This window comes from Neoarius graeffei, chromosome 1, assembly GCF_027579695.1.
Source record: "Neoarius graeffei isolate fNeoGra1 chromosome 1, fNeoGra1.pri, whole genome shotgun sequence".
NCBI classification, from domain to species: domain Eukaryota; kingdom Metazoa; phylum Chordata; class Actinopteri; order Siluriformes; family Ariidae; genus Neoarius; species Neoarius graeffei.
The window spans coordinates 40,223,726-40,250,549 of NC_083569.1; the positions used below are offsets into that span (position 1 = coordinate 40,223,726).

General features: G+C 46.9%; 1 protein-coding gene across 1 annotated transcript; it reads left to right on the plus strand.

The window, feature by feature from the left end:
* Positions 1–1,019: 1,019 nt before the first annotated feature.
* Positions 1,020–26,734, plus strand: LOC132884862 (cystatin-like protein). Its single transcript, XM_060918875.1, has 4 exons — positions 1,020–1,202; positions 11,101–11,214; positions 11,376–11,456; positions 26,633–26,734. The coding sequence occupies exons 1-4, from the start codon at positions 1,020–1,022 to the stop codon at positions 26,732–26,734; spliced, it is 480 nt and encodes a 159-aa protein (XP_060774858.1).
* Positions 26,735–26,824: the final 90 nt, after the last annotated feature.

Genomic DNA, 26,824 nt, shown 5'->3' on the forward strand with positions numbered 1-26,824 from the left:
ACCAGATACACATTACCAGAGATACAAAATGATCTTACTGTTATCAGAACTACAACACAAATGGATATTACTCTATCGAAACCTCTACATTTCAATGGGATAAGACTGATGCCAAGATAAATGTACGAGAGAAAGAGAGAGAGAGAGAGAGTTTCTGTGTGTGAGAGAGAGAGAGAGTTTCTGTGTGTGAGAGAGAGGGAGGGAGGGAGGGAGGGAGAGAGCCATTTAGTGACAGGCAATACAGTGGTTGAGAGACAGATACAGAGGGATTGTGAGTTTGTAAAGGATGCAGCCAGTACATTACTGAAATGTCCTTAATCTTCAAAATTCCATTGTTCATGTATTCCATCACCATTCCATAATGGGGTGTGTGTGTGTGTGTGTGTGTGTGTGTGTGTGTGTGTGTGTGTGTGTGAGAGAGAGAGAGTGTGTTTGTGTGTGTGCGAGAGAGAGGGGGGGTAGAGAAAGAAAGAGGTATGAGTTTTTAAAGGTTGCAGCCAGTACATTACTGAAAAGTCCTTAATCTCCAAAATGTCCATTGTTCATCATGATCATATGAGAAAGAAAGTCCTACTTGTTTTTGGGAAAATCTACTCCTCGTAAAGAAAGTCCTTCGTAAAGTCCTTCGTAAAGAAAGTCCTACTTGTTTTTGGGAAAATCTACTCCTCGTATTTGTCTACATCGTCAGATCATGGACTAGTCCAATGTAAAACAACCAGGGTGTGTGTGTGCTGGGACAAATACTATATACACATGAATTCGATATTCTGATGCTATTTTGGTGTGTTTTTCCATTTATATTGTTGACTACTTAATATCAGAGACAAATTAAGATTACATATATATTGTTTGGTGTTTACTGTGACGGGGCTGACTGTTAGGGGCCCCCAAATTTTGGGGGCCCTAGGCAACCGCCTTGGTTTGCCTAATGGTAAGTCCGCCCCTGACAGTGTCTTCTGTGTGTGTTACAAGATTAGATGTGATCTGCAAACACAAACAGTTCAGTCGTCCTGCACATCATGGATCGTGCACTAAAGGTTTTGCTGCTGGCCGCCCTGATTCTGCTGGTTTCTGCCCAGAATGGCTATAGAAACTTACATTATGAAGAACAAAAATATGTAGACAAAGCACTGGAAAAGGCAAACCAGGACTTTGGAGGGAATTATCACATTGCATTTCAGTCATTCAAAGACACTCCGAATGTAAGTTCTGTCAGCATTTTGAAGAATTGTCTTACTTGTTTAAGTAATATTTTGAATATAATATGGTCAATTATATCGTTTCCAATGGGGATATTTACACAACCCCAATTCCATAAAAATTAGGACACTGAATTGTAAATAAAAAGAGAATGTGATAATTTGCAAATACTTTTCAACCTATATTCAATTGAATACAATCCAAAATCATTAATAGAAAAACTAAAAATTTTTATTGTTTTTGTAAATATAAACTCATTGTGAATTTGATGTCTGCAACATGTTCCAAAAAATTTGGGACAGGGGCATGTTTACTATTGTGTTACATCACTTTTAACAACATTCAGTAAGCATTTGGGGGCAGCACGGTGGTGTAGTGGTTAGCACTGTCACATCACAGCAAGAAGGTTCCGGGTTCAAGCCCAGCAGCCAACGGGAGGTCTTTCTGTGTGGCGTTTGCATGTTCTCCCTGTACTGTATCTGCGTGGGTTTCCTACGGGTGATCCGGTTTCCCCCACTGTCCAAAGACATGCAGGTTAGGCTAATTAGTGGCTCTAAATTGACCGTAGGTGTGAATGTAAATGGTTGTTTGTCTCTATGTGTCGGCCCTGCAATGACCTGGCATCTTGTCCAGGGTGTACTCTGCCTCTTGCCCATAGTCGGCTGGGATAGGCTCCAGCTTGTTTGCGACCCTGCACAGGATAAGTGGTTACAGATGATGGATGGAGTAAGCATTTAGGAACTGAGGACACTAATTGTTAAAGTTTTGAATGTGAACAACTTTCCCATTCTTGGTTGATATATGACAAATTTCTCAATACTTTGGGGTCTCTGTTGTCATATTTTGCATTTCATAATGCGCCACACATTTTCAATGAGAGGCAGGTCTGGACTGTGGTCAGGCCAGTTTAGCACCCACACTCTTACTATGAGGCTACATTGTTGTAACACATACAGAATGTGGCTGGGCATTGTCTTGCTGGAATAAGCAGGGACATCCCTGAAAAAAATCTTGGTCTGGATGGCGGTATATGAAGCTCCAAAACCTGTATTTACCTTTCAGCATTAATGGTGCCTTCACAGATGTGCAAGCAGCAGGGGCAGACTTATGCATACTTATATGTTGTTCATATTTGGCTTTTGTTTGCTAGTTTATATTTTGACTATGAGAGCACTATGGAATCAGGGTTTTGCAGTGAGCTATCTACTATCATAATGTGGGATAAAAAAGGAATACATGACAGACCATTGCGGTGGAAAAGCTTAAGACTCGAGGCTGTCAGGAAGAAAGCAGACAGAAATAAGTTTATTGTAATATTTCTTGCAAGAAGGCTCCTCCAAATGAATTTCACCCAGAGAAGCATTCTCCATTTCCATAGGCCCTGTTTTATACTTGCCAAAATAACAAGAACAAAACTTGCATATCAGATATCTTCTTAATCTCAGGGTGTCCAGCCTTTGCACCCCCTCTGTCATTAACCACTGTCCCGACACATACACGTTTATACTCACCTAGAAAATAGAACACAAACACATTCTTCATCTTATATAAACATGAGACACAATGACTGACCTTCTTTTCTAAGGATCTGAGAGGCACAGAAATTCTCTAAAATTACATTTTTCCTCTGCACCATGCTGACTCAACGCAGACAGCTGGTAACACCCTGAAATTGATTATTTTTGTAAAGTAGCACAGTCCAAAGTGTGTCATTCTGCTTAAACCACTGTTATTGGCCCATGATTATGAATTTGAATTGAATTTAAAAAAAAAAAAAAAGATTTTTAACTGTTTATAGTTACCTCATGTTATGGAACCTTCACAAGAAAAGTTAGTTCCTATTATCCTGTTAGCAGCTCTAAACAGGCATTTGCTGAACAGTGTCTCCTTTTTTTTCTCTCCCTTGAAGTTAATATGACAAAAATGCAGCTGTTTGTGTGACTGAGAAACCAGAAAGAGCAAAGTCCTCTCTCCTGAAGACTACCATGTAGTGTACCAAGAATTTTTTTAATCTACTTATTATTAGCATTCCAGTGGATTAATATAAAGCTATTATTGATTTTATAGTCAGAAATACTATCAGGGCCATGCTGTTATAGAAAATGTATGCACCCCTTCTGATTCAAGAACACAGCATTCCTGTGGTATATCGTAAAATATAATAATGGAGCACAAGAAAGAAAAAGTATCTTTCAACCAACGAGCAAATTAAAAGCTTATTTATTTAAAAACAGCAGCATCAACCATTAAAATGGTCAGTCAAACAGAGACTAACCAAATCCGTCAAAATAGTGTTCTGATTATACTAAATGCATTTGGTGTTAAAGTCTAGCTTGAAAAGGGCCAGCTCACCCTTCCCAGAATCATCTGTGGCAAGCAGTTGCCATTTTCACAACAATTGATACTGTAAAACAATCCACAACAATCCAGTGACATCATTAGTCATAGATCATAAATTGTAAGATGAAATTGAAAATATTTTGTCAAAGTAGTTACGTTGTATATTTTAAATATTTTTAACTGATCCATTCCTTTATCATATCGTTACTCAGTCATAGTGGACCAGAACCGGCCTCAGCTGTCTCATGGACAGCCACGAAGGAAAGAAAATATCAGGCATATTCTACTGAAAACTTCCATGTTGGACACATTGGTGAAAAAGTAAGAGATGGATTTTGAAGGGATCACTAACAGTGAATTTGCAACGGTTTTGCTGCTCAGAGAACTAACAGAGTAGCTGTCACGTGCTTTCAAAACAAAAACAACTAGAAAAGCACTCGGAGAGCGCAGACCTCTGCCAAGCAGCTCATCTCGCAATGATAAAGAATCCTTTAAAAAAATCCTGGATCTAGAAGGTGATCTGGATCACCGCCAAAATTTAATGAATTGTTACTTGTGCCCAGTCACACCTCTGGAAAAAATTTCAGAGCAATCCGTTCATAACTTTTTCCGTAATGTTGCTAAAAGACATACCAACAAACAAACAAACCAACGCTACCGAAAACAACCTCCTTGGAGGAGGTAATGAACTGGATTCTGGAAAGGGTGAGTCAGCCACTTTAAATCCATGCCGAATTCACACTGAAACAAAGAGTGGTGAATGGAGGGAAGATGATGATAGAGGATGAGAAGGAGGATGTTTTGAAACCCTGCTTAACATTTAAATAAATAAATAAATATTCAGCTGTCATGCACACACACAGGGAGAGACTGAGGGGCAGATACTGGAAACAAATGTGGTTGACTCTTCACTAAGAAAGTTTGAGCAAACAAAATCAAAGCAGCAAAGTCCAAGATCAATAACAGGCATGGGTCAGGCTAGCCGCAAACAATAACCAGAAACAAAATCCTGGGCTGCATTCCAATAGTCCATCCTATGTCCTTTCCTGACCACTTTTCCTTGGCGTCCATGGAAAACATTATGAGATCAATAAAAGATGAGAAAGAGAATTCCTAAGGATGTAGCAAAAGACAATTGCGATGCGAAGAGACTCCAACTGCACTTACACTAGGCTACCCAATTATGTCACGGATGATACTATTGATGTGGGTCTGCCATGTGAGACTAGAATTTTACTTAAAATATTACTTCCCTACCAAAGTTGGAATTTAAATAAAAAAGGAATATAGACTACCAGTCACAAAACTGAAACAAAATGATTCTCATTATGACAATGGCTGCTCACGCTCACCTTCTTTTCTATTCACATTCATATCAACATGAATCCCAGTTATTGTATAATTATTTAAGATTTAATTATTTATATAATTATTTGTTTACATGAATGGTGTGCAGATGGGGAGTCACTTTAAATGTTGCTCCCAGAAGAAATTGTGGAACAACATCATCTCCTTTCCTTTCATAAAGAATGGTCCAGTGCACCCACTGCTCAAGGAGATCGCATTAAAGCACCTTTTCCCAAAGATTCCACCTCAATCCTGTCTGCTTTTCCTTAATATTTAGAGAATTTGAATAGCTCTTGTCATGGCTGCCACTTAAATACTTCCAGGTCATTTCACTCAATTAGGAACCTTCCTAAGCAAAACAAGGATATTGGAAACCAATTCAGAGTAATCAAGCTTGGTTATAACAAACTACTGTGCTGAGCAAATTACCAAGTCAAGTGAGTGTGTGAAGAGTTCACTTATTTGAAGTCCTCAGCATGGTGTGTAATGAGAGGCAGGAGTGTGTGGTTATCAGGAGTGAGTGAGGGTATGCAGTGTATGTTGGGAACTGGAGTCCCGGGCTGAACTCGGAAGTGTAGTGAAGCAGCGTTGCATTTGTAAGGTGCACAGCACCCAGAGCAAGGGAGTGCTCATAGCAATACCTTCTTACCAGTGGCGGCTCCTGAATTTTTTTTCAGGGGGGGCAGTTTTCCCCCGTTATGTCTACACGGACCATAAATGTCGAAAACCCTGCAAAACTTCACACACTGAATGAGCCGATTGAGTATGTGTCGGTTCTTGCTCGCCTCATCATTGTGACGACGAACTGCTAGCCGATACCCCTCATCCAGCTGTGTGGCAATGTTTACTCTCCCAAAGGCTGAAAATTTCGGACAACTGTCCATGTGAATCTTTGAATTCTCATGCTTCTTCACTTTCTCGGAGAGATGATGCATATCTGTAACTCCGTTTATGGTCCACGCTGTACTGTCTGCTGTGCTACTTCCAGGGTGGAAGAGAACGCAAGGGTAGCAAAAAAGAGCATTGACTACATCACAGCCAGCTAGCCAAGTTTTCTGGTGGTACCAGTTCTTGTCAAAACCTCTTGAGTAGGTCTTCTCCCCCTTCGTAGACACTTGCCTGATGTTTAAATTCGGTCTAGGAGGTCCTAGCTGTTTGATTGCCGTTTTCTCCTCATTGGCACGACGACTAAAGGGAACTTCTTTCAGAGACGCTATCATATTGTTGCACTCAACACTCGCCATCTTCTTCAGAGAATGTTCACACATTTCACGCACAACAGGCGTATGATGAAAGCACGCTGCTTGTGCTAGCACATAAAACCTAACAGAAAATGCATTGGGAGCATGATTTTTCGAAAAAAACGTACATACCATTACTGTCAATGGGAGATTTTGGGGCAAATCTGAACCTGACAGAAATCGCACCAAAAGGGCATGGCTACACCAGGCGCGACCTTAGCCTGATTGGACGATGACATTACTGTTGCTGTGGTAGTAGGAGTAGATAAAAAAAAATCTTCCTGTTTGGGTGTGCGTCGCCCAAATCGCCCCTATTAACAAGCTGCCAGTGCTTCTTACCTATTTACTTTATGTATTGTTTTCCTGTTTCATAAGGATAAATTTCTTGGTTCTTTATTTAATTGCAAAAAGAGCAATTCCATGGTGTCTTTAATCTTCTAAAAACCTTTTCTTGGCATGCCCTGTCACTTGACATATCATTGATTACATTTATGGGTTGTAAAAGAGAGCAACTGGACTTGCTTGAAGGTTCTTGAAGACGTTTCACCTCTCATCCGAAAGGCTTCTTCAGTTCTGCCTGACTAATAGGGAGTATCAGGTATTTATCCTCTCATGGATGAAAAGCAATCCAAAGGTGTCGTTGAGTCATCCTGTTGGTGTGGGTCACTGGGGGCTGGGTGTGAACAGCCTCGAGAGTCGTTGGGGTGATCAATGGATTGCTGGTTCTCTCTGTCCTCCTGTGAGTCACTGAAAACAGCTGGGTTTTGGTGTGCATTCAGTTGTCTGGGAAGTGTGCCAAGGACTGCATTGTAGGTGTCTGATAAATGATGTCTTAGACCCCCACCTCTGTTCAGTGATGGCCGTTCCAGGTTGACAAAAATGGCTTCTTTAACTCCTCGCTCATACCAACGATCCTCTCTAGCTAAAATGCGTACATTGAAATCCTGAAATGAGTGTCATTTGTTGTTAAGATGAAGATAGACAGCAGAGTCCTGGCCTGAGGAACTGGCTCTCCTGTGTTGAGCCATGTGCCTGTGAAGCGGTTGTTTTGTTTCACCTATATATGAGTCCGTGCATTCCTCACTGCACTGAATTGCATACACTATGTTGTCCTGTTTGTGTCTGGCTATTCTGTCTTTAGGGTGGACTAGTTTCTGCTCCAAGGTGTTACTGGGTCTGAAATGTACCACAATGCTGTGTTTGTAGAAGATTCCTCCAACGGTAGAGGGAAAAGAGAAGGAGCAGAATCACATCAAGAAAGCACTTCAGAACTGTGGGTATCCCAGCTGGGCTTTCTTCAAGAGCAGAAAAAGGAACATAACGGACAAGGAGGATAACAGGAACAAACGCAAGAACATTGTCATTCCCTACATTTCTGGTCTATCTGAGAAACTCAGGAGGATCTTCTACAAACACAACATTCTGGTACATTTCAGACCCAGTAACACCCTGAAGCAGAAACTGGTCCACCCTAAAGACAGAATAGCCAGACACAAACAGGACAACATAGTGTATGCAATTCAGTGCAGTGAGGAATGCACGGACTCGTATACAGGTGAAACAAAACAACCGTTTCACAGGTGCATGGCTCAACACAGGAGAGCCAGTTCCTCAGGCCAGGACTCTGCTGTCCATCTTCATCTTAACAACAAAGGACACTCATTTCAGGATTGCAATGTACGCATTTTAGCCAGAGAGGATCGTTGGTATGAGTGAGGAGTTAAAGAAGCCATTTTTGTCAACCTCGAACGGCCATCACTGAACAGAGGTGGGGGTCTAAGACATCATTTATCAGCCACCTACAATGCAGTCCTTGGCACACTTTCCAGACAACTGAATGCACACCAAAACCCAGCTGTTTTCAGTCAGTGCGTTTACATGCACATAGAGAAAATCGAATTTCTGCCGTAGCTCGACTGAAATCAAAGTTCTAAATGCCATGGAAACACCTTAGCTTGGCTGAAATCGAACCAAACTGGATTTCTCGTAATCGAGCTACGCAACCTAGATTATGCGATTGTAGCCGAGCTACTTAGTGCATGTAAACCCTATCGAGCTACGTAGTCGAGCTACTTACTTCAGCACTGCCCCTTCCGGAAGTGATGAAAGTAAGTATAGTTCAAGTACAACGCGATGGTGTACAGAATGTTCAGCAAGTGCTGAGCTGCTTCGTTGTTGTCCATCTTCTCTCTCTCGATGTTGCTGTCCTCGTTGTCGTTCTTCTTATGAACACGGAACACGGAACTGATAACTTTGTTTATACTCTTGAATAGCTCTTCTTCATGACGACAACCGGAAGTGTACCAACACGATGGGGCGTGTAGCGCCACCTGTGGCTCGGGTGCACAATGTACCTCACACAATAGCTCGATTTCCTTGTGTGCATGTAGGATTGGATTTCTCTGGCACCCCTGCTGGGACCCTTAGCTCGATTACCGACAGTAGCTCGATTTGGATGTGCATGTAAATGCATTGAGTGACTCACAGGAGGACAGAGAGAACCAGCAATCCATTGATCACCCCAATGACTCTCGAGGCTGTTCACACCCAGCCCCCAGTGACCCACACCAACAGGATGACTCAATCAGTGCATTTACATGCACATAGAGAAAATCGAATTTCTGCCGTTGCTCGACTGAAATCGACGTTCTAAATGCCATGGAAACACCTTAGCTCAGCTGAAATCGAACCGAACTGGATTTCTCGTAATCGAGCTACACGACCTAGATTATGCGATTTTAGCCGAGCTACTAGGTGCATGTAAACCCTATCGAGCTACGTAGTCGAGCTACTTACTTCAGCACTGCCCCTTCCGGAAGTGACGAGTGACAAGACCACAAGCGGGAAACACAACAGCTTTGGTCGGCATGACAACGAATCATGACAATGGCATGAATCTTTTCTTTTTGTGGCATTGTTTGCACTGTTAAAATTTAGCTCACTTACTGTATCACCAAATACATCTGTACAGCTGTTGCATAGCTGTGAATTGTGTACAATAACAAGTCATTGTATTTGTGTGTGTGTGGTGTGTGTGTGTATATATATATATAAAACTTTGTTTATACTCTTGAATAGCTCTTCTTCATGATGACAACCGGAAGTGTACCAACACGATGGGGCGTGTAGCGCCACCTGCGGCTCGGGTGCACAATGTACCTCACACAATAGCTCGATTTCCTTGTGTGCATGTAGGATTGGATTTCTGTGGCACCCCTGCTGGGACCCTTAGCTCGATTACCGACAGTAGCTCGATTTGGATGTGCATGTAAACGTACTGAGTGACACCTTAGGATTGCTTTTCATCCATGAGAGGATAAATACCTGATTCTCCCTATTAGTCAGACAGAACTGAAGAAGCCTTTCGGATGAGAGGTGAAACATCTTCAAGAATCTTCAAGCAAGTCCAGTTGCTCTCTTTTACCACCCACAGTTTACTATGACCTGGATGACTGAGAATCTTCACAGACATTGATTACATTTGCAACACAATCTAAAAAATGCAAATGAGCAAATTTAAACAACTATATTATATGCATCGTGTGGTTTTACATGTGTAATACTTAAAATTTTTACTACATTGCTTTACTGATTTTTTTTTTTTAGCAGAAATTAAAATTTAACAAAACATTTCTTTTCTATAGCCCCAAATCAGAAAAATTTGGGACTGTATGTTGAAATTAAAAATGAAAATAATGACTTGTAAATAATCTTTGAGGTGGTGCAGTGCTTAGTCCTGTTGCCTCACAGCAAAAAGGTTATGTGTTTGAACCTGCCAGCTGATCAGGGCCTTTCTGTGTTGAGTTTTCATGTTCTCCTTGTGTCTGCGTAAGTTTCCTCCAGGTCCTCCTGTTTCCTTCCACAGTACAAAGACATGTGGATTTGGTCAACTGCCTACTCATAGGTGTGAATGGCTCTATGGATGTGTGTGTGTGCGCGTGTAGACATTACGTTGTGCTGATGGAGCATATGTATGCTAATGGAATTTTGAATGCAAATGTTTGGCGATTGGGCGGCACGGTGGTGTAGTGGTTAGCACTATCGCCTCACAGCAAGAAGGTCCGGGTTCGACCCCCGTGGCCGGCGAGGGCCTTTCTGTGCGGAGTTTGCATGTTCTCCCCGTGTCTGCATGGGTTTCCTCCAGGTGCTCCGGTTTCCCCCACAGTCCAAAGACATGCAGGTTAGGTTAACTGGTGACTCTAAATTGACCGTAGGTGTGAATATGAGTGTGAATGGTTGTCTGTGTCTATGTGTCAGCCCTGTGATGACCTGGCGACTTGTCCAGGGTGTACCCCACCTTTCGCCCGTAGTCAGCTGGGATAGGCTCCAGCTTGCCTGCGACCCTGTAGAACAGGATAAAGCAGCTAGAGATAATGATATGAGCTGAGATGTTTGGCGATTGTTGAATATAAAAATCAACTTTACTGTGGTCTCAACTAGGATGTATAAAGGAACAACAAAAAATAACTATCAATCGATATCAATATCTCATCTCATTATCTCTAGCCGCTTTATCCTTCTACAGGGTCGCAGGCAAGCTGGAGCCTATCCCAGCTGACTACGGGCGAAAGGCAGGGTACACCCTGGACAAGTCGCCAGGTCATCACAGGGCTGACACAAAGACACAGACAACCATTCACACTCACATTCACACCTACGGTCAATTTAGAGTCGCCAGTTAACCTAACCTGCAAGTCTTTGGACTGTGGGGGAAACCGGAGCACCCGGAGGAAACCCATGCAGACACGGGGAGAACATGCAAACTCCACACAGAAAGGCCCTCGCCGGCCACGGGGGTCGAACCCGGACCTTCTTGCTGTGAGGCGACAGCGCTAACCACTACACCACCGTGCCGCCCAATATCAATATCAACAGTATCATATAATTGCTCATTTTGTGTTTACCACTATGTATTCAAGTCATTCTTTTAAAGACATTTATTAATGTGGCTATGTAATACTCTTGTTCACAGACTATGAAAAGCAACTTCTATGTCAATGCCCATCTGATAGTCACACCCTGCAAGAAGGCTTCTCCAAACGCATATGAGCACCGAGATGATTGTGTTACACAAAAACCAAATACGGTGCGTATGACATCTTTATTGGCCTTATTCTTGACCTTATATAAACATTTTCATTTAAAGTCTTTCACCTTCTGACACTGACATACCCATTAACCATAGAAACACTGCAACCCTGGATATTTTATCAGCTCACAAAAAGGTCATAACTTTATTTTCCACAGCCCATAATCGACTGTCTTGTGTGTAAGACAAAAGATGGTCAAGAACTGGTTGACTGTGCCAGGTTGATGGATGTCAATAATGTAAGTATACTGCAGCAGATATAGAAACACGCACCACAAAGAAAAGACATCAACTGTACATGGGGTTGGAGTTTGTCAATGTATCGTCCCCTTGCTTTACCAGCACTAAATGGTGGTAACTACCCTGAGCTCTTTGTAGTTATCACTAACAATAAAGGTTAATTTTAAACTATATGACTTTAGTCTTTTATGTGTTGGGTCTTAACAAATGATATAGCAATGTTAATCTAATTTATCATGTTCAACTCACATTTGAACAAATAATTTCCAACATAGTTCACACCCCTGTGTAACCTATTTCCACACTGTCATGGAACAGACAGGAGAGGAGATCAAATGCTCTCAAACCACAGTTTATTAATAATAGGGGAAAGGGGAGTTGGAAGAATGTGTGTGGGTGAAGCCCAGTGGCAGGAGAACTGAGAGGCAGGGATGGCTGGTGGTGACATCTGAGGTCTCCCATCCAAGTACTGACCAGGCCCAACCCTGCTTAGCAGGGGAGCTGAAACAGGACCAGGCATAGTCAGAGAGGTGTGGCTGTAGGGTTGAACGAGCTGGAGATCAGGTGAAGGTACAGGAGGGGCAGGCAAGAGGCAGAGTCGACAGAACAGAAGGCAGATCAGGTTACCGGGGCTGGAGAGCAGATAGAGTCAGACAGAACAGGAAATCTTCAGGAGTCAGAGTAGTAGGAACACAGGGCAGGTTATCAGGCTGAGAGTTGCAGACGATCTGACACAGGGGCTAGGGAGAACTGCAGCTTAAATACACACAGGGGGAGAGCAGGTGATCGGCAACAGCCAATGACAGTCACTGAAAGATAATAAGAGGAAGTGAGTGTGGGTGTGGCCGGTAATGCTGAGTGGAGATGTTACCTGAAGAGAGAAGCCCACAGGTAGGACCATGACAGAATCCCCCCCCCCTTAAGGGATGGCTCCAGAAGTCCCTAGCCACAGATCACCAAAGACGGGCGGGAGGAGGGGGAATACCGGTGGAGGGTTAGAACTCCTCAGACCGGTCAGTGTCCATAGCCTCCGCACCCTCTTCACCATCAGAAGAATCATCATCCAAGGACCCCCACCCAGGATTCGGTTCAGTGTTAGGCTCAGGAGCAGGGGCAGGGTCCGGAAGTGGATCCGCACGGTGAGAACCCCTACGTCGGCCCCGTCGGATGGAGGGCTGGTCGGTGTGTAGCCGATGGAACTCGGCGATGAGGGCTGGATCCAAAATCCTTCCAGCGGGAACCCACATCCTCTCCTCAGGGCCATAGCCCTCCCAATCCACCAGGTATTGGAGGCCCCTGCCCCTGTGTCGTGACTTCAGCAGTCACCGGACGGAGTAGACTGGGCCACCGTCAATGAGACGAGGAGGAGGAGCAGCTGGGACCACCGGGCTCTCATGCACTGGCTTGATCTTAGAGACATGGAAGGTGGGGTGCACTCTCATGGACTTGGGCAGTCAAAGCCAGACAGCAGACTGGCTGATTATCCTCTGGATAGGGAATGGTCCGACGAACCGAGGTGCTAGCTTACAAGACTCCACCTGGAGGGGCAGGTCCTTGGCAGATAGCCACACCTTCTGGCCCACCCGGTAGGTGGGCACAGGTGTCCTCCACCGGTTGGCGCCAGTAGAGTAGCTGGTGACTGACCTGAGCAGTGCAGTGCGGGCTTGAGACCAGGTGCGGCGGCATCGGCGTGCATAGGTGAGGGCAGCCGGGCAGGTGACCTCTCCCTCCTGGCTGGGGAATAGGGGTGGTTGGTAGCCATACATGCAGTGGAATGGGGACAGCCTGGTGGCTGAGCTGGTGAGGGAGTTGTTGGAGTATTCCACCCACAGCAGGTGCTCGCACCAGGCCCTAGGGTTGCATGACACCATGCACCAAAGTGCCTTCTGCAACTCCTGATTTGTCCATTCTGACTGGCCGTTGGACTGGGGTCGGAATCCGGAGGTGAGGCTGGCGGTGGCCCCGAGTAGGTGACAGAACTCCTTCCAAAAAGAAGAGGTGAATTGCGGCCCCCGGTCCGAAACAATGTCCTTGGGCAGCCCATGGATGCGAAAGACATGTTGCAAGACGATCTGGGCAGTCTCCTTGGCTGACGGTAGTTTAGGGAGAGGAACAAAGTGAGCCATTTTGCTAAAGCGGTCCACGATGGTGAGTATGACCATCATCCCGTTAGAAGGGGGTAGACCCATAACAAAATCCAGGGAGATGTGGGACCAGGGTCACATTGGCATGGGCAGAGGCTGGAGCAAACCGTCAGGAGGCCGGCTGGAGGACTTATTTTGGTTACAGGTAGGGCAGGCTCGGACGAAGTCTCGTACATCCCTGCCCATAGTAGGCCACCAGAACCATTGGGTGAGCAGGTGGTAGGTGCGAGTGGAACCAGGGTGGCAGGCTAGATGGGAGTCGTGTCCCCATTGTATAATCTGGGATCGCAGGTCTGCAGGAGCGAAGAGGCGACTTGCGGGGCATGCACTGGGGCTGGGTTGGTCATGGAGGGCTTCCCGCACTCGTTCTTTGATGTCCCAGGTCAGCGCAGCAACGATACAGGGGTCAGGCAGGATGGGAGCCGGGTCCTTGGAGGGGGCATCACCCTTCTGGAACTGGTGGGAGAGCGCGTCAGGCTTGGTGTTGCGAGATCCAGGCTGGTACGAAAGGGTGAAATTGAATCGAGTGAAAAAGAGAGCCCAGCGGGCCTGTCTGGGGTTGAGTCATTTGAGACCCCTGTAATCGATGCAGGGGCGCAGGGATCCATCCTTCTTTTCCACGAAGAAGAACCCAGCGCCGGCGGGAGAAGAGGATGGACGGATAAGGCCGGCAGCCAGAGAGTCACTGATGTAGGTCTCCATAGCCTTCCTTTCTGGGGCGGACAGAGAGTAGAGATGACCCTTGGGTGGTGCAGTGCCTGGGAGGAGATCAATGGCGCAGTCATAGGGCCAGTGAGGAGGCAAGGAAGTGGCCTTGGTTTTACTGAATACCTCCCCAAGGCTGTGTGTGGCAGCGGGGGCGTGGTCAAGCGCCGGTCTGTGACAGGAGGGCGGAGTCAGGGAAGGTAAGTGACAGAATCACTTCACCTGAGATCAATTAACCTGTGTTTGTGTGTCTTCCCAGCAACCACACCCTATATAAGGAGAGAGAGAACAGAGGAAGGGAGCTCTCTCCTGCACCAGATGACTTGTGTGTGTGTGTCTGGGAGTATGTGTGCTTAACCTGAAAAGGGAACACAATAAATAGTTTTTTTTTAACTCAGTTCTGTCCTGCCGTACTTCTGTGCCCCACCCACCTGCTCTGACCTCTACAGTGGTGACGAAACCCGGGACTGGAGCACAGCAGCCCCATGGAGTCCTCCCCGTTTGCTGAACTGGTCCACGCCCTTGCCACGGCCCAGCAAAGCCAGCACCAGGCGCTACTCACCCTCCGAAAGGAGCAAGAAGAGCAGTTCGAGGCCCTGGTGTTGGCCCAACAAGAAGATCGACAGGCGTTCCGGCACCTCCTCGCGTCGGCGGGGTCCACCAGCGCTCCTGCCGCGGGCCCGTCTCCCCTCACGGTCACCAAGATGGGCCCGCAGGATGACCCCGAGGCGTTCATCACGCTCTTTGAGCAAGTCACCGAAGCCTCGGGGTGGCCAATGGAGCAGCGCGCGGCGCGCCTCCTCCCCCTGCTCACGGGAGAAGCACAGCTGGCCGCGCTACAGCTCCCCGCCGACCGCCGGCTGGCCTACGCGGACCTCCGCCGGGCCGTCCTCCAGCGCGTGGGGCGCACTCCAGAACAGCAGCACCAGCGCTTCCGCGCGCTGCGCTTGGAGGAAGTCGGCCGGCCGTTCGCGTTTGGCCAGCAGCTCCGGGACGCCTGCTGGCGGTGGCTGAGGGCCAACAACCGCGAAGCCGAAGGAATCCTCGACCAGGTGGCGCTGGAACAGTTCGTCGCTCGCTTACCAGCAGGAACGACGGAGTGGGTCCGGTGCCACCGCCCGGCATCGTTGGATCAAGCAGTCGAGCTGGCGGAGGACCATTTGGCGGCTGTCCCGGCGGCAGGACAGCAGATGACATCATCTCCTCTCTCCTCTTCTCTCTCTCTCTCTCCCCCTCCTCCTGTGTCCCGTCCTCACCCCATTCCCCCACCGCGGAGGTGGGGGCCGGCTCCTCCCCAGCCGGCCCGGCGCACCCGCGGTGCCCTCCCGTTTTTCCCTTCTGTGTCTGTCTCTCCCCCACCTCAGGTGAGTGAGCCCCAGATCACCGGTGCAGAGGGAAAGCCCGGGCCGGTTTGCTGGCGCTGCGGGGAGCCGGATCACCTTCAACAGCAGTGCACAGCAATGGAAGTGGGCGCGGTGGTTCGGATCCCCGACGCGCCAGAGGCCGCCCTCGATCGGGCCGGAGCGTATCGCATACCGGTGAGTATCCAAGGGGCTACATATCAGGCGTTGGTGGATTCTGGTTATAATCAGACCTCAATTCGCCAAAGCCTGGTTCAAAACGAGGCATTGGGGGGAGCACAAGAGGTGAAGGTTTTGTGTGTGCACGGGGATGTTCACCGCTACCCTTTGGTGTCGGTCCACATTATTTTCAGAGGGGAAAAATTTATAGTGAAGGCGGCGGTTAATCCCCGCCTTATCCACTCTTTAATTTTGGGGACGGATTGGCCGGGATTTCGGGGTTTAATGACGCGCCTAGAAGAGAGTGGGTCCTGCCAGTTGACAGGGGGAGGTCCCGGTGTCGCTTTGGCGGGAGCAGCTGTCACAGAGCCGTCTACGTCATCTCCGCGTCAGAGCGAGGAGCCGCTGGCTCCTCCTCTCTCTATTGGGGAATCCCTCGCGGATTTCCCATTAGAGCAGTCGCGAGACGAGACTCTGCGACATGCGTTTGACCAAGTGAGAGTAATCGATGGTCAAACGCTCCAGCCGAACGCCACCCCGTCCTTCCCCTACTTCGCGATTATGAAGGATAGATTATACCAAGTGACGCAGGACACTCAAACTAAAGAGCGAGTCACGCAGCTTTTAATTCTGAAGCGCCGCCGGGAATTGGTATTCCAGGCGGCTCACTTTAATCTCTTGGCTGGACACTTAGGGCAGGATAAAACACTAGCCCGAATAATGGCCCGATTCTATTGGCCGGGGATTCGCGGCGATGTCCGTAGGTGGTGTACGGCATGCCGCGAATGCCAGTTAGTAAATCCAGCGGCCATTCCAAAAGCGCCTTTGCGCCCTCTACCGTTAATCGAGACCCCGTTTGAGAGAATTGGGATGGATCTCGTCGGGCCATTAGATCGGTCAGCACGAGGGTACCGCTTTATATTAGTTCTGGTGGACTATGCAACGCGATACCCGGAAGCAGTGCCTCTGCGCAATATCTCAGCACGCAGTATTGCAGAGGCACTCTTCCGCGTCATCTCCCGAGTTGGAATCCCGAAAGAGATTTTGACTGACCAAGGCACTACGTTTATGCCACGAACACTGCGCGAACTGTATGGGTTATTGGGGATAAAGCCGATCCGCACCAGCGTATATCACCCACAAACGGACGGTTTAGTGGAACGGTTCAACCGCACCCTCAAAAATATTAAGAAATTCGTAAGTGAGGACGCACGTAATTGGGACAAGTGGCTCGAACCCTTGCTGTTCTCAGTGCGAGAGGTCCCCCAAGCCTCCACGGGGTTCTCCCCGTTCGAATTATTATATGGGCGTAAGACGCGTGGCATCTTGGACGTGCTGCGGGAAAATTGGGAGGAGGGACCTTCACAAAGTAAGAACGAAATTCAGTACGTTATGGACCTGCGCGCAAAACTCCACACGCTCACCCACCTAACTCAGGAGAATTTGCGACAGGCCCAGGAACGGCAAGCCCGCCTGTACAACAAGGGTACGCGCCTTAGAGAGTTCACACCGGGAGATAAAGTACTCGTACTGTTGCCCACGTCGAGCTCCAAATTGATCGCCAAGTGGCAAGGGCCCTTTGAGGTCACACAGCGAGTCGGGGACGTCGACTATGAGGTGAGGCGAACAGACAGGGGTGGGGCGCTACAGCTCTACCACCTCAATCTGCTAAAACTCTGGAACGAGGAGGTCCCCGTGGTGTTGGTGTCGGCAGTTCCGGAGAAGGCGGAGCTGGGGCTGGAGGTTCAAAAAGGGACATTGGCATCACGTACCTCTCCGGTCCCCTGTGGAGACCACCTCTCCCCGACCCAACTCACGGAGGTCGCCCAGTTGCAGGCCGAGTTTTCGGATGTGTTCTCGCCCCTGCCCGGTCGCACTAACCTCATAGAACACCACATAGAGACGCCCCCGGGGGTGGTAGTGCGTAGCCGCCCTTACAGGCTACCCGAACACAAAAAAAAGGTGGTTCGGGAGGAACTTCAGGCCATGCTCGAAATGGGCATCGTCGAGGAGTCCCACAGCGACTGGAGCAGCCCGGTGGTCTTGGTTCCCAAGGCCGACGGCTCGGTCCGGTTCTGTGTGGACTATAGAAAAGTCAACGCGGTGTCTAAATTCGACGCGCACCCAATGCCTCGTATTGATGAGCTGCTCGATCGACTAGGCACAGCTCGCTTTTACTCGACACTGGATTTGACGAAGGGATATTGGCAGATCCCCTTGACTCCAATATCCCGGGAGAAAACGGCCTTTTCCACACCGTTCGGCTTACACCAGTTCGTCACACTTCCGTTTGGGCTGTTTGGGGCGCCCGCTACGTTTCAGCGGCTGATGGACAGGGTCCTCCGGCCCCACGCCACCTATGCGGCCGCGTACTTGGACGATATTATCATTTATAGTAATGACTGGCAGCGGCACCTGCAACACCTGAGGGCCGTCCTTAGGTCGCTGAGGCGGGCGGGACTCACTGCCAACCCAAAGAAGTGTGCAATTGGGTGGGTGGAAGTACGGTATCTGGGCTTCCACTTGGGCAACGGGCAGGTGCGTCCCCAAATTAATAAGACAGCAGCGATTGCGGCCTGCCCGAGGCCCAAGACCAAAAAGGGGGTGAGACAGTTCCTGGGGCTGGCTGGCTATTATCGTAGGTTTATACCTAATTATTCAGACGTCACCAGCCCGCTGACTGACCTCACTAAAAAGGGGGCGCCAGATCCGGTCCAGTGGACAGAGCAGTGTCAGCAGGGATCCATCCTTCTTTTCCACGAAGAAGAACCCAGCGCCGGCGGGAGAAGAGGATGGACGGATAAGGCCGGCAGCCAGAGAGTCACTGATGTAGGTCTCCATAGCCTTCCTTTCTGGGGCGGACAGAGAGTAGAGATGACCCTTGGGTGGTGCAGTGCCTGGGAGGAGATCAATGGCGCAGTCGTAGGGCCAGTGAGGAGGCAAGGAAGTGGCCTTGGTTTTACTGAATACCTCCCCAAGGCTGTGTGTGGCAGCGGGGGCGTGGTCAAGCGCCGGTCTGTGACAGGAGGGCGGAGTCAGGGAAGGTAAGTGACAGAATCACTTCACCTGAGATCAATTAACCTGTGTTTGTGTGTCTTCCCAGCAACCACGCCCTATATAAGGAGAGAGAGAACAGAGGAAGGGAGCTCTCTCCTGCACCAGATGACTTGTGTGTGTGTGTCTGGGAGTATGTGTGCTTAACCTGAAAAGGGAACACAATAAATAGTTTTTTTTGAACTCAGTTCTGTCCTGCCGTACTTCTGTGCTCCACCCACCTGCTCTGACCTCTACACTGTGATAACACGCTAGGACATTAGTGAGGTCGGGGGCAGAGCTGGCAGGTGGAGTACAGGTGTTTAGGATGGCGGCTTGTAAGCAGGTCCGATGGCAGTCCTTGCCCCATTCTCTTATCTCTCCAGTGGCCCAGTCAAGGTGAGTACTGTGCTGGCAGAGCCATGGATAGCCCAGGATGAGAGGTTGGCCGGGGGAATGAAGCAGGTGAAATTGGATGGTTTCGTGGTGGTTGCCTGACAGTCATTGGAACAGGGGCAGTGAGGCGGGTGACGGTGCCAAAGAGATGGCCATCCAGTGCCCTGGCTGGAACGGGAGAGGATAGGTGGTGGCTTCGCAGGCCCAACTGGCACGCAAGGTCAGTGTCCATGATGTTAGCCTCGGCGCCAGAGTCAACCAGGGCGGCCAGGGTGTGGGTGGAATCCGACAGACGAAGGCAAACTTGGAGCATAGGTGGAGGATTGGAGGATCATTGAACCCAACCGGGCCCCTCCTATGTCCAGTGAGCTCTGGCTTCTCCGTGCGGTGATGACTGGCTGAGTCCGGCAGGCCCTCTCTCGTCGACGGGTCTGGACCCGGTGGTCAATGTGGACGGCCAGGGCGATGGCCTCCTCGAGTGTCGACGGTTGCTCATACGAGACCAATTCGTCCTTCATGTAGTCGGCCAGGCTGTGCAGAAAGGCGTCCACCAGTGCCTGCATGTTCCACTTGCTGCACCAGGCCAAGGTCCGGAAATCGATCGAGTAGTCAGCCACTGTACGTCTGCCTTGGCAAATACTTATCAGTCCTCCGGATGCCTCTACTGATGATGAGCCCGGGTCGAAGACCTTAATCATCTCCGCAGCAAACAGGGAGAAGGAGGCACACGCCGGTGTCCGGCGTTCATACTCAGCAGTCCCCCACAGGCGGGCGCGGCCAGTCAGATGACAAAGGCCACCTTCGCTGCGAAGGTTCTGGGCTGTAGGTCGAAGATCAACCGGCAGCTGGTCAGGAAAGCACGGACTTGGGAGGGGTCACTGTCAAAGCACTCCGGACTGCCGACCTTGGGTTCCGAGTGCAGCAGGAGCACCTCCCGGAGGCCCAGGGGGTGCTAGGGCGGTGAGCAGCTGGAGTGCTTGGTCCAGTTGTTGTTGCTGATGATGTCCATGCTGGATCAGGGCTGTAATGTCAGCAGACATCCGGCTGACATCCCCTTCGGTGCACTGCAGCCAGTCAAGGGCAGAGGGTTCAGGTGCTGACTCCATGCTGGTCAGATCATCCTGTCACGGAACAGACAGGAGAGGAGATCAAATGTGCTCAAACCACAGTTTATTAATAATAGGGGAAAGGGGAGTTAGAAGAATGTGTGTGGGTGAAGTCCAGTGGCAGGAGAACTGAGAGGCAGGGATGGCTGGTGGTGACATCTGAGGTCTCCCATCCAAGTACTGACCAGGCCCAACCCTGCTTAGCAGCAGAGATGAAACAGGACCAGGCATAGTCAGAGAGGTGTGGCTGTAGGGTTGAGCGAGCTGGAGATCAGGTGAAGGTACAGGAGGGGCAGGCAAGAGGCAGAGTCGACAGAACAGAAGGCAGCTCAGGTTACCGGGCTGGAGAGCAGACAGAGTCAGACAGAACAGGAAATCTTCAGGAGTCAGAGTAGTAGGAACACAGAGCAGGTTATCAGGCTGAGAGTTGCAGACGATCTGACACAGGGGCTAGGGAGAACTGCAGCTTAAATACACACAGGGGGAGAGCAGGTGATCGGCAACAGCCAATGACAGTCACTGAAAGATAATAAGAGGAAGTGAGTGCGGGTGTGGCCGGTAATGCTGAGTGGAGATGTTACCTGAAGAGAGAAGCCCACAGGTAGGGCCATGACAGTCATGCTAGTATCCCCATGTGAAGCCCATAAGCTTAGAACACTTTAAGACAGAGCATTTTTTTAAGGATTTTCCACTAGGAGACCAACTGGTCTGGGCAATACAATCACAGACCCCAGAGTCCATGCGGCTGCACCGCTGCAGCATATTCTGTGATGTAAAATGGTTCACCAATCACCATACAGACAAACACACTACAGTGACTACACAGCTATCAAGAGCAATTACCAAGCACAAATGTTATGTCAAAGACACAGTTACACAGTAATGACATCGGATTCTGACATCAGCCATCTCAGTAACCAAATTTTAGTTTTGTTTTTCTTAACCAAGATGATCTTGTGTGTGTATCTTATAACATAGATCTTCGTTTTCCTTGTTAAATGTATACTTACATGGTACTTGGTTAATTAATTGCACCTGATTGAACCAAATGATAAGACATAACTTGGTTTAAAATTTGGTCTCCCAGTGAAGCTGGTTTGGCATTGACTAGGAGACCAAATCTGGCCACTGGGAGACCATTTGGTCTCCCAGTAACTATGTTAAAAAATGCTCTCTTAAAGTATCTTCAGTTACAGACTGATTAGAAGTCACACACAAATATACAAAATCATTAACCATTTACTATTATGTACACATTAATATACATCACACATAGGCAATTTCAATAGCTTTCACTATAACCTTCAGTTTTACCTTTGTTTTCAAAGCGTGCAGGTCCAAAGAAAATGTTCACATTAATTCAACTTTCCAAAGTTTTATACCAAGCGCCTAAATAATACTAACCCGGCAATACCCTACGAATGTTAACAAAACAAAAACTTCAAAGTCCATCACTACAGGCTTGAAATTTGCTCAGGTGCATTGTAGCCAAAAAAACAAGATGGCTGCTTCACCATGAGAGAAAAATAAAACGTGGTACCTGAACCAAATTAAGTACCTGTTGTCTTACACATGGAGGAAATGTGAAGGAAAGCAAATGAAGAGGAAATTTCCATGGCTGCTGTCATCCACATCATTCCGGTCCAAAGCGCACTGTCTGGTGCCATCTGTGTCCTCCTTGTCTTGGCAATAGGCTGTGTTATGCCACACTCTCAACCTGCCATAAGTGTTTTGGACACGCACAGGTCGCAGGGTTTGGTAGCTCTCAGCTGTGCCGCAGGGTCATGGTGAACCCAGGGGAAAGTTTGGGGGAGGAGTACGGGCAAAGTACTTGTGTCACGTACAGGTTGCATGCCTGACTTCCTCGAGTGTGGGAAAAATTGCGCCGTTAGCCCCGGAAAGCGTATGCCTGACGCATGTGATCAGTGCGTGTTCAGTGAGTGTGGAGTGCATGTGACTTCATTTTACCAGTTTCCTGTACTAGGAGTACGGGCCACACTTGTGAAGCATGTGTGACGCACGTGATTAGCACGTGACAATCACTCATGACTTACGTGTGACGCAAGCCAGGAGAGGGTATAAAACCAGTGTGTTGGCAGCATTCTGCATCTGTCTTTCGGCTGAAGAACAAGATTATTTCGTGCTCCTCAGCTTCTATCATCTGCCTATAAGGGTTCAACTCCGTCAGTCGTTGCCGCGATATGGCAATAGACATCTTCCCTTCTACAATACTACACGTTTACATGATCGGTTCCTTGGTTCCTCCCATATATATATATATATATACACACACACACACACACACAGTCTTGCCTCTCGTGTTGCGTGTGGGTCGCGTGCATGCAGTGCAAGCCACACATAGGGGTAGAAAATGAGATGTACTTCTGTCTTGGGGGCCACACAAATAGCAAGTGTGGAGTACTTCTGTAGTACTTCTGAGGCATGTCACTAGTTCAATGACCGTGCGTCTTACTGTCATCGCAAAGCCCCAACTAGCCATGCTGCTGACTTGGTTCAGGCGTACAAAAGGAGTACGGGTCCCGTAAATAGTGCACGCGTTCTTGATTTTTCACAAGACCAGTAGAATTTGCATGTGCAGGACCAAAAGTCTCCACGGCCAATCTGCAACCTTCTACGGTGCTGAACACACGCAAGTGTCAAGTACAGGGTTTTTTTTAAGATTTTTTTGGGCTTTTTTCACTGGATAGGACAGCATAGAAACAGGAAATGAGCAGGAGAGACAGAGAGGAATCAGGAAATGACCTGCGGGTTGGAATCGAACCTGGGTCCCCAGATTTATGGTATGGCACCTTATCCACCTTTGTTGGTTGACCACTCCTGAGGAGGGTAACAATGGAATGGAATTTCCTCCATTTGTACACAATCTGTCCTAACTGTGGATTGGTGGAGTCCAAACTCTTTAGAGATGGTTTGGTAACCTTTTCCAGCCTGATGAGCATCAACAACGCTTTTTCTGAGGTCCTCAGAAATCTCCTTTGTTCGTGCCATGATACACTTCCACAAACACGTGTTGTGAAGATCAGATTTTGATAGATCCCTGTTCTTTAAATAAAACAGGGTGCCCACTCACACCTGATTGTAATCCCAATGATTGAAAATGCTTTGCGCAGTCAAGCAGACAGAGGAAGTACGCATGCGCATGCTTACCTTTTGACCATGCACTGAATTACATCATTCTGTCGCTAAACGAACAGCTGATCATACCGAGGTGCTCGCTGACTGCCGATATTTATTAGTTTGGTCCTTTGTTTCCTTTTCTTCACAACAAAATGTCTTCTTCTTGCTTTCTGTAACTGTAGTCGGTCTTTCATGTTTCAATCGCACAATGTCCTCCATTTTTCTCTTCTGTTTCAAATTCATATCCCACAATGCCTTGCATGAATGGGGAAAGCCCACCACATGATGTATCTTGAATTGGGTCATGGTGAAGCAGGAAAAAATAGCAGATAATTTGGTGGCCACATGGCCCTAAATTCATTAATTGTTTTATTTTTAAAAAAATAAAATTTGAAGTCTGTGAATTGAATTCAGTAGCTTTCGGTCCACTAAACAAAAATAATTGGGCATCAGGGAAAAGTCTTTTTATGACCAAAACCTGAAAAATCTGAAAGGCAAGATACATGAACTGTGTTCTCCCCGCTCCTCACTCACTCTCTTCCGGCTCTTCTCCTCATCTCTCTCCCATCTCTCCCATTCACTTCCAGATAACCCTTGACCTCTAACAAATTTCTCATTGGTTCGGACAATAGAAATAACAAATGATACATTTCAATCCCATTTTTCTTTGTATACAAAAAATATTCTTAAAGCATTTCCATCATGATGAAATTAGTATTTTAACAAACAAAATAAATATAACAAATGACACAACATATGATCTAAACCATGAAATTCCATACACCAACATATGCATGAACTATGCAGTATCACAAATTATTATAGATAAAGGCTACTTTTTCCATGGAATAAAAACATTTATTTTTTTCACGGTGCAGTTTCCATCAAATCCTGCACTCTGTTTGGCTGGCGAGCAGGTCCGTATCCTATGGTATGGAGCCCAGTTACGGACCTCTGGCAACTCGCTTGTTCACAACAACAACAAACAGTTTTTTGTCAACATTTATCTTGTTTTTTATAAGATTTATTTATAAGAGTATTAAAAACCTTATAAATTTTGGCCAGCATTTCTCATGAGAATAGCATTAATTTTACATCATGGATAGTGATAACAACAGTCTTTACAGTGAAAGTGAGTTTTACTACCCTGAGGAAGACAAAATAAAATAAAACATTTCAGGAGAAAGCTAAAAACCTTTAACTTGCTAAAGCCAAGCATGGCTGAATCCTGAATGACTCAATTTTGTATAAACAGGGGACTACATAGGTGGCAAAATGTAGTTTTTTTCCTGCCATGGAAGTGCACTTATATACCGAGGAGGAAGCAATTTGCATTACAGCTGTGAATGAGGATTCAAAATGGCGGCTCGCCTCAGTTTTCCCTTTTGGGCGCTCTCATTTTCTGTTAGAATTTGGTTTAAAAAAATAAATATATTATTTACCAGCTTAAGGTCAGTCCGTATGGTGAAATACTGTGACCTTGGCCTTGAATACTGACCTTGGCCCAGAGGGCCTTGGTCAGTACTTTCAAGACCTCAGTCATGGTATTTCATGATACGGACCTCCCAGCTGGTAAATAACATATATGTATTCTATCCCCTTCAAGCAGGTTTCATTCATTTGGTTTGATAACATACAATCTTCTTAGCAGATTGCTTATCCTACGTGTATTGTGCCACTCTACCCAGTGGAGAATGAGCATTGAATATGGTTTATGATACTGCATGTTGTCAAGACAACATGTCACACATTGGAGCTGATGTGAATATCCAGTGAGAGAGTTTTCTGCTGCGCATGCACAGAACCATTTCTTTATTTGCTGGGAAAGAGAAAGACTAGGCGAATCCAGTGCTAAGATTAACTATGCTATAATTAAGCACTAAATAAATAAACTGAAAACTGAAACTAAAGACATGTTAAAGACCCAAAAAGCGACCAAAACTTCATTAGATATTCTTCACGCATATTTACAAGCAGTGGTGAACCATTACGATTAGAGCTGGGAGTTCAGTTCAGCTAAAGCTTAGCCAGATACATCAAAAAGCAACAGGGCAAATGATTTTGCAAGAGAATATCGTCAGGCTGCCAGGTCGCTCCGTTGTGTGTAGCTGTCGATGTTGATTTTAAAAGTAAAAAAGTAAATTACACAGGGAAATGAATACTTCAGTATGAGTGAAAAATACTGGGCGAGCATGCGTGGAAGAGTCTGGAGACTCCAATCTTACTTTCTCAGTCGTTAGCCTGTGCTACTTGTTCTCGATAGCACTGGCTTGACTGCTTTATTAGCATTCACTAACACTACTGATGAACGCTACACCGGCTAGAAGGTGACTTCACTGCCGCGCTGATGGCGCCAATTCATGTTTAAGCTAGCGTCGGCCTTTGAGAAGGCCGAAGATGATAAATTTTTGGTCCCTCCCACTACAAATCAAAATCTGATTGGTTAATTCATCTGTCACTTCCTACATAAACATGCACTGCCATGGTCTTCTGTCCCGGCAATGAAGTCCTAACCAACGAGTGAGCCAGCTATAAACTCTTTTCTGCCGAGAGACAGACAAAAAAAATCTAATTGAATAACTTGATTTTAATGTATTCAGGACAGTAACCCTTTCATATCTAAAGCAAATCTGATAGACAATGAGGCCAAATTAGAAGACAATTATTATAATGAAATGATGAAAGAAATTAAATATACCATTTGAAATGTTATGTTTTGGCCTTCTCTGAAGGTCTAAAAGGCCCTGACAGTTCCTCTCTGCTTACAAGAGAAAAACATACCAATGGACATCAAAAAACTGGAAGAGTGTGTGTGTGTGTGTGTGTGTGTGTGTGTGTGTGTGTGTGTGTAGATCATATTGGCTGGCTTTTTTTTTCATTGTCTATCAGATATATTCCATTCAGCTAGCAAAATATTGAACAAGTCGAAGATAAGTTCAATATCATGCTAGCTGAATAGAATATATCTGATAGACCACGAAAAAAAGCCAGCCAATATTATTCAAATATTTCTAACCTTTTAAATCCTGTTTATGAACTTATTCCATTTCTACTATTGATGAACCTGTAAACTATTATCTAATTTTCATAGGGCTGCATCAAGACTATTAAAAACTAATTGCTTCTTTTTCAGGGAAAACGCAAAGAAATTCGAGATAACTGTGACAAATATTTCACTTCAGGAGCAGTCCTCATGGATCGGCGGGAGCCACCACTTCTGGATGATGTGAAGTAGATTGGATGTCTCAGATGTGTGTGAAGTTGCACAAATCACAATAGCACAAACTCTAACACAAACACTCAGAGAAAGAGAAATGTCTAAAAA

Bases quoted from the DNA above. Each gene is read 5' to 3' on its own strand.
- LOC132884862 (XM_060918875.1), top strand. From the start codon at position 1,020: ATGGATCGTGCACTAAAGGTTTTGCTGCTGGCCGCCCTGATTCTGCTG. The intron at 1,203-11,100 runs GTAAGTTCTGTC...TCTTGTTCACAG, and splicing joins CATTCAAAGACACTCCGAAT to ACTATGAAAAGCAACTTCTA. The intron at 11,215-11,375 runs GTGCGTATGACA...TATTTTCCACAG, and splicing joins TTACACAAAAACCAAATACG to CCCATAATCGACTGTCTTGT.